At 41.9% G+C, this 11,322-nt stretch overlaps 1 protein-coding gene across 1 annotated transcript; it reads right to left on the bottom strand.

The window, feature by feature from the left end:
• Positions 1-4,989: 4,989 nt before the first annotated feature.
• HIGD2A (HIG1 hypoxia inducible domain family member 2A) lies at positions 4,990-11,073 on the bottom strand. The gene is made up of 2 exons (XM_056574705.1): positions 10,851-11,073; positions 4,990-6,213 (listed from the first exon to the last, which is right to left on the bottom strand). The coding sequence occupies exons 1-2, from the start codon at positions 10,966-10,968 to the stop codon at positions 6,044-6,046; spliced, it is 288 nt and encodes a 95-aa protein (XP_056430680.1). The 5' UTR covers positions 10,969-11,073; the 3' UTR covers positions 4,990-6,043.
• Between the last annotated feature and the right edge of the window lie 249 nt (positions 11,074-11,322).

Raw genomic sequence — 11,322 nt, 5'->3', positions numbered from 1 at the left:
TTTCAAGAGAAATAGGAGGCCTCTTAGCTAAATTTCAAGTGCCATAGAAAAGGGTCTGATCACTTATGTCCATGTGAAATTTTAGCTTTTTTATTTTAATATATATTTAATATATTTCAAATTCTCATTATGGAGTGCAAATTGGGACTTTTTTATCTTAGCAAAATGCTGCAACATAACAAAATGGGAAAAAAGTGAAAGGGTCTGAAGACTGTCCTAATGCATTGTACACAGACCCTCCTGGGAAGGCTACCCTCAAAACCCTAACCAACCAGCTCCAATCCAATTAGGTCAACTACATGCCTGCAAAACATGTGGCCCCTCCCAGATGGTCTGAACGGTCAACCCCACCTTCAGACTCAGGCTGACCATAGTCTTCACAAAAAGTCACCAAAACTGATCTAGTTTCTTTTCCCATCAAATGTTTTTAATAGAAAAAATAGAAATGCCGTAAGGCAAAATAGAATGAGCCAGGAAGTAAATGAGACATTGGCCCTCATCATAAATGTTTTATTGTGTAAGGAACTTTATTAAAAGGGGTACCCCGCCCCTGGACATCCTATCCCCTATCCAAAGGATAGGGGATAAGAGGTCTGATTGTGGCTGGTCCGACTGCTGGGACCCCCCCCCCCCAACAAGCTTGTTCAGAACAATGGGTTTGTATCGCTCAGGTTGTAACGTAACGCCATCATGCAACTCTAGGAGAGAGCTTGTGTATCTCTGGCTCTCCCATAGAGATGCATGGAGGGGGGCAAGTCGACTACGGCTTTGTGTGGTAGTTGACACATCTTTAATACAATCCCCTGACTGTACAATACAACCCATCACCTGCTATTCCCTCCCATTATTAAAATTAAGTTCAGGCCCACAAACTATAAACCGACATGTTTTAGGAATGGGAAGACGTATCAAGTAATTGTAAAAAGGTGTGTGACCAGAGCATGCTAAGCAATTTTTTTTTAGGATTGGCCACAGGTCTAGACAGTAAATCTATATAGATGTGTGTGTGTGTGTGTATATATATATATATATATATATATATATATAAATTAATAGCCATGTAAATGTCTCTTTTCATGAGTTTAGACTTTGAATTGAATTTTGCCTGTACCTTTTTGAACAATTGAGGGGTAATACAAGTGATGCACACATAGGAAAACAGCAGGAAAAGTAAGTAGATTTAGGCTAAATTTCCACTTCGTAGTATTTTGGACTGCAGATTTTGAGCCAAAGCCATAAGTGTAATGAAAAAGAATAGAAAAATAAATGAAGAACTTTTAGACAAAAATCTGCCAAATGGAAACCCAGACATTAAAAGGGTACTCCGGTGAAAACCTTTTTTCTTTTAACTCAACTGGTGGCAGAAAATTAAACATGTTTGTAAATTACTTCTATTAAAAAAATCTTAATCCTTCCAGTACTTATTAGCTGCTGAATGCTACAGAGGAAATTCCTTTCTTTTTGGAACACTGATGACATCACGAGCACAGTGCTCTCTGCTGACATCTCTGTCCATTTTTAGCAACCATGCATAGCAGATGCATAGCCGATGTATGCTAAGGGCAGCATGGTGGCTCAGTGGTTAGCACTGCTGCCTTGCAGTGCTGGGGACTTGGGTTCAAATCCCACTAAGGACAACTATAAATAAAGTGTTATTATTATAATAACATCAGCAGAGAGAACTGTGGTCGTGAGGTCATCAGAGAGCATTCCAAAAAGAAAAGAATTTCCTCTGTTGTATTCAGCAGCTAATAAGTACAGGAAGGATTAAGATTTTTTAATAGAAGTAATTTACAAATATGTTTAAATTTCTGCCACCAGTTGATTTAAAAGAAAAAAAAAAGGTTTTCACCGGAGTACCCCTTTAACATACAATGGTACATCCGCGATAGAGTGGAAAAATATGTTGGCTATTCCCAGTAAGCTACGTATTCTAAAAAGGACACTGGGGCCTCTTATTTTATTTAAAGGGGTTATCCAGGAAAAAAACTTTTTTTTTTTATATATCATCTGGCTCCAGAAAGTTAAACAGATTTATAAATTACTTCTATTAAAATATCTTAATCCTTTCAGTACTTATGAGCTTCTGAAGTTAAGGTTGTTCTTTTCTGTCTAAGTGCTCTCTGATGACACGTCTTGGGAACCGCCCAGTTAAGAAGAGGTTTGCTATGGGGATTTGCTTCTAAACTGGGCGTTTCCCGAGAAACGTGTCATCAGAGAGCACTTAGACTGAAAAGAACAACCTTAACTTCAGAAGCTCATAAGTACTGAAAGGATTAAGATTTTTTAATAGAAGCAATTTACAAATCTGTGAAGTTTGCAAGAACAGATACAGCACCAGGCAATGCTAATCCAATATATCAGCCTCAATGTATGGGATGGATAATGCTGCTGTGACCTTAAAGCGGACCTTCCTGGCTACGTGGAGGGGCAAAACCAAGCGCAAATTGAATGCACGTGTGAGAGAGCACCTCTATTCTTTACGATCGGGCAAGGGGTCCCCTCGCTTCATCGCTCATATGAATGATTGTCATGGCGGTGCCAGCGAGGGACTCCATTTTGCCGAAACCGAAAGAATAGAACTCGTTCCCGTGGGCATTGATAAACACTCCTTCCTTTTACATCGGGAGGCGTTTTGGATTATCAGGTTGAAAGCCATGGGACCCACGGGGATGAATGACAAACAAGATCTGTCAGCCTTTCTGTGAATCAACTACCTTTTCTAGGTGGTATTGTTTTAAGTATTGTTTATGTTATGTCATGATTTTATAATGGTTCGTGGTTTTTTCTGTCTCACAATTTTGTTATGTGTTACGGTCACCACGCCCTCCCCCCATTGTAAGTTGCATAAATACTTACCCACCTGAACAGGTAGGCGTACACCTTATTGGCCAGAAGAAGCGTCAAGCCTGTGATGCGAAACTAGTTGCCGTTGGTGGTGTGCCCCCCGCATCTCGAGAGCGGCTGCTCTCACTCCCCGCGTGTGTGACCATATTTTATTATTCCACTCTGCCGGTGTGAATAAAGGACAAGACTTTGTATACTGCCTCTGGTGGTGAGTGCGACTTCTTTTTTCTTCGTCAAACTTACTAATTTACAAATCTGTTTAACTTTCTGGAGCCAGATGATATATAAAAAAAAGTTTTTTTGCTGGAATACCCCTTTAAGGATATTAACCATTGGTAAGCTGATCAATGGAAACAGCCTATGATAACCCCCTCCAGTCTGCTGCAAACTGATGAGAAAAACAGGACTAAGCTAATATTTTATTCCTTAAAATTTAGTTCTAATAAGACCGATAAAATATATGTGAGACAGTTTTTGATAAAACAGAATATAATTGATGAAATAAAAAAATCCTCTTAAAAAACACAAACCACACACAGATGCAAGCATAAAAAGAATCATATGAAAACACAATCAGCACCAATGAATCCACTTGTTGATGAAATCTCCTTCTGGTAAGATTACCGAGGGAGATTTACCAAAACCTGGACCAGTTGGCCATAGCAACCAATCAGATAGCTTCTTTTAAGAAAAAAAGGTCTCTGAAAATTTAAAGAAGCGATCTAAATGGTTGTTATGGCCAACTTTTTCACTGCACAGGTTTTGATAAATCTCCCCGAGTTTATGGTAAGTCTATAATGTTTTAATAGTCCAGATATTTATGCCTTATAAGAAACCCTATTTTGGCTTCCACAGTGTCTCCTGCCATGTCTATGCAGTTACAATAAGCCTGTCACTGGGGAACGCCCTGGTCTGGATTGCTACATGAAAGCATATGTAGCATGGTCATTACCTGACTTCCATTACCTGACTTCCACCGTTGTACAGTTTCAGTGTTGCTAGAGTTTTCAAAGAAATCTGGGGGGGTTCGAGGGAGTGGCACAGCGCGTGGGGTCTCCTCCCCCTGTATTGCCACACACCGTGTGTTGCTCCAAGCCATTCCGATCTACTTGTGAGGTCACAAGAAGTGCTGGTTAAGGGCAGCAAGACTGTATCCAATGCGTTTCAGGAGAACTTTGTCTCCATCAGGGATCAGCAGGCAAAGGAAGATAAAGCAACGGATGAAAAACTCGAGGCAATATACCTGGAAATTGCTACAGGTAAAGGCGCAGATAAGGAATACATGCAGCATTGTTACTAATTGCAGAGCCATACATTCTATGGCGCTGTGTCTCGCACTGGTATGGTTGCCTAGGAGACCTATAGCATCATTATGGTGGCTTGGAGCAGTGGCAATGGCTGCTCCAGTCAGCTATTTAAAACTAAATTCATAATGCATGTAATTTAGAAACTCCTAGCTACAGTCATTTGTCATAAGCCTCTGTAGTTACACTTAAAGGGGTTATCCACCATAAGGTGATTTTAGTACGTACCCGGCAGACAGTAATGGACATGATTAGGAAGGATCTGCGCTTGTCTTGGGCTAAATGGCTATGCTGTGAGATTACCAGAACACTGCGGCTAGCTTTTTGCGAACTGGTATTTCCTGTTTTCAGTTTTCTTGTTTGCCTACAAATCCCATGATACCATTTTCCTCCTTCCCACACATCAGCCACCCCACCCATTGAAACATAAATGAGCTGCAGACCTGTTGTCTTTAATCAGAGTGCCTCCAGCTGTTGCATTACTTGCAGATTGCTCTCTCCACCCATTAAAGCAGACAGGCTCCCTGTCATCAGCTGACAGCGGTCGGCATTGCAAGCTGGGAAATTTTGTATGCTGTTAAAAATAAATATTGGGATGAAAATCACATAAGAATTGTGAGAAAACCGTCACACACAGGTACAGACACTATATTATGCACAACACTAACTTTACAGCCCCTGTAGCATAGTCAAATAAAAAAATCCTGGAATACCCCTTAAAAATCATTTAGTAGAGCTACAAGAAATTCTCAATGCACCCGAAGCCTTCTGAACAGATTATGATAAGGAAACTGCAGTGCTATGAGAGAGGAGGAGGCAGGATAGGAGGACTGTGATGAAGAGCTGAAGAGAAGCAATTTATTCTGGGAATTGTAGTACTAAGCAACTGCTAAGGAACAGGAAGTATTGAGAAGACATGGCAGCGTAGAGGATTACATGTCCACAAAACAAATGGGTTTTTGGTAATTTGACAGTTTTATATCCTAATACAGTGCTGACAGTGTATCATTTATCTCAATCCTTGTGCATTGGATTTTTGATAATACAACCGTACATATTTAGAGGTGGGGCTAGTAAGACTGCATTTGTAAACACAGTTACGGGTACACAGACTAGAAACAGATGTTATATAAGGGTTGGAGTTGTGTTATGCAGCCTTTACTGTACACTGCAACGTGCAATCCTCTGGTGAGTTTGTTAAGAGATGTGATCTGTTGGTCTTAGGTTTTGACTTATTTCCCCGACATATACTTAAAAGGGGTGTTCCGAACGCTGGAGCCGATGCAAGGAGCTCGTGACGTCATAGTCCCGCCCCCTCATGACGTCACGCACCACACCCTCAATGCAAGTCTATGGGAGGGGGCGTGACATCATGAGGGGGCAGGGATATGACATCACGAGCTCCCGGCGCCGGCTTCAGCGTTTGGAACAGTTCATTCCAAATGCTGAGCAGCAGAGTACCCCTTTAACTATTCCACTTAAAAGCACTGACATCTTAACTGTGGCTCTGAAGAAGTGAGGAAATTTCAGTGTAAGCCGCCCACGTGACATTCTGGAAAGAACATCCATCTTTGGTGTAGTGCAGTAAAGAAAATAAACCATTATAAAATCACTGAACAAAGATTTTGTGAGTACATACCCTTGAAGGTCATAAACTGTATTAGGGAGACCTCACATTTCTAAACCATGGTTTATATGTAACACAACTCCTTAAGAGATTATAATCCATACAATAGTCTCCATTAGAAATGTTGTTTACAGCTGTCTATATACATGTAGCCACTACAATGACAATTTCTATACAAAAGACATTTATTTCTCATGAACCAGTGATGTAGAGTGAAGTCCTTTGGATCGCCGCAAGGTCTCCCCAATCTCTCCTCATCTCTGCTTTATTGTTGACGTGGCTTAAAGGCTGCGATGACAACACCACCCATAATGGCTGCAACTGTGAATCCTTGAGCAAGAATACGTGCCCGCATCAGCAACTGGGATTGTCTGGTTTTACCCTGCTTGAAAGCGATGAGCCCATATGTCAAAACACCTGCAGTGGCGAGGCATCCTAGAGGATGGGGAGAGAAAGTGAAATCCAGTTAGAATAGTCTATACCTAGTAGGTATGTATTCAACATGTTCAGCATTTCCCAGAACTCCAACAGAGGATAATAGAGAGTGCAAGGCCAACTTTTATTGTAGAATATGGGTCAAAATACCTCTGAGGGCCTCCACCTATCAGACATTCATGTCTTTTATATAAGTACATGTATATTATATATAAAAAGCTGTTTTTTTTTAAATATATATACATACAGTAAAACAGTTAAAGCGTACCTCTCATCAAATAAACTTTTGATATATTTTAGATTAATGAATGTTGAATAACTTTCCAATAGCATGTTAATGAAAAATATGCTTCTTTCTATTGTATTTTTCCCGATCAGTCCTGTCAGCAAGCATTTCTAACTCATGCTGGAGTCCTAAACACTCAGAGCTGCCAGCCTGCTTTGTTCACAGCCAAACAGGCTGTGAACAAAGCAGGCTGGCAGCTCTGAGTGTTCTCCTTTGTGAACAAAGCAGACCGACAGCTCGTAGTGTTTAGGACTCCAGCATGAGTCTGAAATGCTTGCTGCCAGGACTGGTAGGGAGACCCCTAGTGGTCATTTCTTCAAAGTGGAAAATTAAATAGAAAGAAGCATATTTTTTAGTAACATGCTAAAAGTTTTTTTGATGAGAGGTACCCTTTAACAGAAACACCTCACATAGCTTTTGTGAATAACAATTCTTCTCTTGTATTCCATTATGGGAGCTATTCATAGGAAAACACACATCCAAATCCACATCAATGCTAAAGCTGTGAAAATTGGGAGATTGGATTAAAAGACCTACAGAATTGTGATTGTGGCCACCATTTTTTCAAGCACTGCCTGAAGCCTCTTGGACAAGGAGTTCACCAGAGTTTCACAGGTTGCCACTGGAGTCTTCTGCTCCTCTATGATGACATCACAGAGCTGGATGATGTGTAGAGACCTTGTGCTCTCACCTTCTGTTTGAGGATGCCCCACAGATGCTCAATAGGGTTTAGGAGACATGCTTGGCCAGTCTATCACCTTCACCCTCAGCATCTTTATAAAAACATGGTCGTCTTGGAGGTGTGCTCAGGTCATTATCATGTTGGAATACTGCGGTCCAATCTATGAAGGGAAGGATAATGCTCTTCTTCAATATGTCACAGAACATGTTGGCATTTATGGTTCCCTCAATGAATTGTATCGCCCTGATCTCCCAAGTGCCAACAGCATTCATGCAGCCCCAGATCATGACCCCCCCCCCACCATGCTTGAGTGTAGACGAGGCACACTTGTCTTTGTACTTCTCACCTGGTTACCGCCACACACACTTGATATCTGAACCAAAAAAAGTTTATCTTGGTCTCATTGGACCACAGCACATGGTTCCAGTAATCCATGTTCTTAGTCTGCTTGTCTTCAGCAAACTGTTTGCAGCCTTTCTTGTGCTTCATCTGTTTCCTTCTGGGACGACAGCCATGAAGTGTATGACATATGGTCTGAACTGACGGGCTAAGCCCTCAACCCTACAACCTCTGCAGCAATTCTGGCAGCACGCATACATTATTTCCCTTTGGATATAGATGCACTTAATTTCTTTGGTCAACCTGTTTCTTTGGCGAGTCCTGTTCTGAGTGGAACCTGTCCTGCGAAACCACTGTATGGTCTTGTCCACCGTGCTGCAGCTCAGTTTCAGGGTCTTGGCAATGTTTTTATAGCCTTGGCCATCTTTATTTAGAGCAACAATTCTTTATTTTCAGATTCTCAGAGAGTTCATTGCCATGAGGTGCCATGTTCAACTTCCAGTGACCAATATTAGTGTGAGAGCGATAACACCAAATTTAAAAATAAAACACCTGCTTCCCATTCACACCTGGGACCTTATAACACCAATGAGTCACATGACTCTGGGGAGGTAAAATGGCTAATTGTGCCCAATTTGGACATTTCCACATAGGGGTGTACTCATTAATAGCTGTGTGTGGATTTATTTTGGAACATTAAAGGGGTACTCCGCTGCCAAGCGTTTGGAACAAACTGTTCCGAACGCTGGAGCCAGCAGCTCGTGACGTCATAGCCCTGCACCCTCATGATGTCACACCCCGCTCCCTCAATGCAAGTCTATGGGAGGGGGCGTTACGGCTGTCACACCCCCTCCCATAGACTTGCATTGTTGGGGCGGGGTGTGATTTCATGAGGGGGCGGGGCTATGATGTCACAAGCTTCCGGCTCCAGCGTTCTGAACAGTTAAACACTGTTATACAGGCTGTGCACTCACTACTTTACATTGTAGCAGAGGGTCATTTCTTTATTGTTGTCACATGAAAATAAAAATATTTACAAAAAAAGTGAGGGGTGTACTCACTTATGTACCTTAACGACCACGGACGTAAGTATACATCCAAGTGCAGCGGTACTTTGCGCACCAGGAAGTACATTTACCTCCTGTGTATGACCGCGAGCATCAGAGCTGTGCTCGCATCATACAATGCAGGTCCCGGCTGTTGTCAGCAGCCGGGGACCTGCCGGTAATGGCGGACATCCACGATCGTGCTTATGTCCGCCATTAACCCATCAGGTGCCGTGATCAATACAGATCACGGCTTTTGCGGCAATGCGCATGGTAAAATAGATGATCGGATTGTCCGCAGCGCTGCCGCGGGGATCCGATTATCTGTAATGGCGGCCAGAGGTCTCCTCACCCAATAATAACGAAAAATGTCCCTTTTTCCCCAAAAAGCGTAAAATTGTTTTTTTTTTTAATAAACATATTTGGTATCACCGCGTGGTTAAATGTTAGAACTATAAAAATATAATGTTAATGATCTTGTACGGTGAACGGCATAAACATAAAAAAAGTCAAAAAAATTAAAACGCATTATGCTTTTTTGTCACATTTTATTCAAAAAGTCTTTTTTTTTTTTTTTTTTATAAAAAGTTATATAAATGTTTTAGATATGCAAATGTGGTATCACATGACGGGAGCCCTCATACCACCCCATATACGGAAAAATTTTAAAGTTATAGTTGGTCAAAATAGGGCGATTTTTTATTACTGATTCTGTACAAAAAGTTTGAGATTTATTTAAGCGGTGCAAAAATCTCAAAGTATCTAGCCATGGGTATCATTTTAATCGTATTGACCCACAGAATAAAGAACACGTCATTTTTTCCGTAAAGTGTACAGTGTGAAAACGAAACCCTCCAAAGTGTGCAAAATTGTGGTTTTCATTTAAATTTCCTCCCTAAAAAAAAAAAAAAAAATTCTTTGGGTTCGCCGTACATTTTATAGTAAAATTAGAGGTTTCATTACAAAGTACAATTGGTCACGCAAAAAACAAGCCCTTATATGGGTCTGTAGATGGAAATATAAGAGTTATGGAATTTAGAAGGCGAGGAGGAAAAAACGAAAAACGCAAAAATAAAATTGGCCTGGTCCTTAGGGAGTATACATAGCTTTTGTATGTGTGTGTGTGTATATATATATTTATATATATATTAAATGCAAATCATAAGACAAAAAGAATGTTGCAGTATCTTGTAATACCTTTTTTTATTGGACTAACAGCATTTTGCAGAGACCGTACAATGCTGTTAGTCCAATAAAAAAGGTATTACAAGATACTGCAACATTTCTTGATTTGCATCTGCATCACTGGACTAATACGGCTACTCAAATTTACTATATAAGCCATACCTTGCCCCAGTCCCCCCACAGCTCCAGTTAGTCTCTGTCTGATCCCAGGGTCCCCCACGCAGGGGTATCGTTGGGGTGCTGACACCCAATTGGTCTGGGGTGTATAATAATTTAGGGAGTCTGCACTAACAGAGAACTGTTTCCCAACCAGGGGCCTTTGGCTGTCTGGGCATGCTGGGTGTTGTAGTTTTGCAACAGCAGGAGGCACCCTTATAACTATATGGCAGTGGTGTCCAACCTGCGGACCTCCAGATGTTGCGAAACTACAATTCCCAACATGCCCGGACAGCCAACGGCTGTCCGGGCATGCTGGGAGTTGTAGTTTTGCAACATCTGGAGGTCCGCAGGTTGGACACCACTGCTATATGGGTTTGGGGGGGTCAGTGTTTATTTTTGGCCTTGATAATGTTCCTCGAATACCTCTGTATACATTCCATGGGGGAGATTTATCAAAACCTGTGCAGAGGAAAAGTGGAGAAGTTGCCCATTGCGACCAATCAGAAGGCTTATTTTTTTAGAGGCTTTTAGTATGCTAATTGGTTGCTATGGGAAACTGCACAAGTCTTGATAAGTCTCCCCCCATATGATGCCTCAACTCAAAAAGTTGGCAGGTACCCTATACAGGTGATCCACATGTGGTTGCAAAACTACAACTCCCAGCATGCCCTCTGACATTATTCAGCCAACCGTGGCCGCAAGAATGTGTAGTACAGCTATTTCCTAGCTGTGGCCATGCTGGGAGTTGTAGTTTTTCAACTACTGGTTGGAGATTTCTGCTATGGAGTTTTTATAGAACTTACCATCTAGATGGCAGGATCCGGATACATGCCAGCAGCATGGATGTGTATAAATATTACAATGGAGCAGTCCATTTACAGGGAGGGGGGAGAACATTCCATTGAAAGAGTCCCCCAGATCAGATCTGCTCCCCACTCACCTAATGGCACGAAAGGGTTCTCCCGAACTTTTCTGGCGAACTTGGTAGAGAACTCTTCTTTCCCAATATAGGGAGTGGGCACGAACCCTTCTATCACCGGGGGCTGAGGCTGCGCCATGTTTCACTCACAGTCAAGGGCACGCTCCCAAACATCCACTGAACGACCAATCGGAAACTGCCGCAGGCCGCCCAATCACAGCGGCGACAAAAATGACACTTCCGATCACATGGGCTCCGAGTATCACGTGAGCTCTACGGAAAGTCGGAAGGCAAAGTGTAGCTCTCCTGCCTGGAAAGCGAATGGCTGCGCCACCTAGTGTCGTTTCGCGGTAGTATAGAGCGATGCGGCTGCTGTAAGTATATTCCTTTACTTTCCTAAGCAGACCATGAATATAGTGACTAGTAGAGGTTATCAGTGTCTACCAACACAAATGGAGAATACTCCCAATTAAATAACTAATGTAAGGAAAGG

The sequence above is a fragment of the Hyla sarda genome, chromosome 4 (genome assembly GCF_029499605.1).
Source record: "Hyla sarda isolate aHylSar1 chromosome 4, aHylSar1.hap1, whole genome shotgun sequence".
Lineage (NCBI taxonomy): Eukaryota > Metazoa > Chordata > Amphibia > Anura > Hylidae > Hyla > Hyla sarda.
The sequence above is the reverse complement of the archived record's forward strand: the minus strand, read 5'-3'. Positions and strand labels throughout refer to the sequence as shown.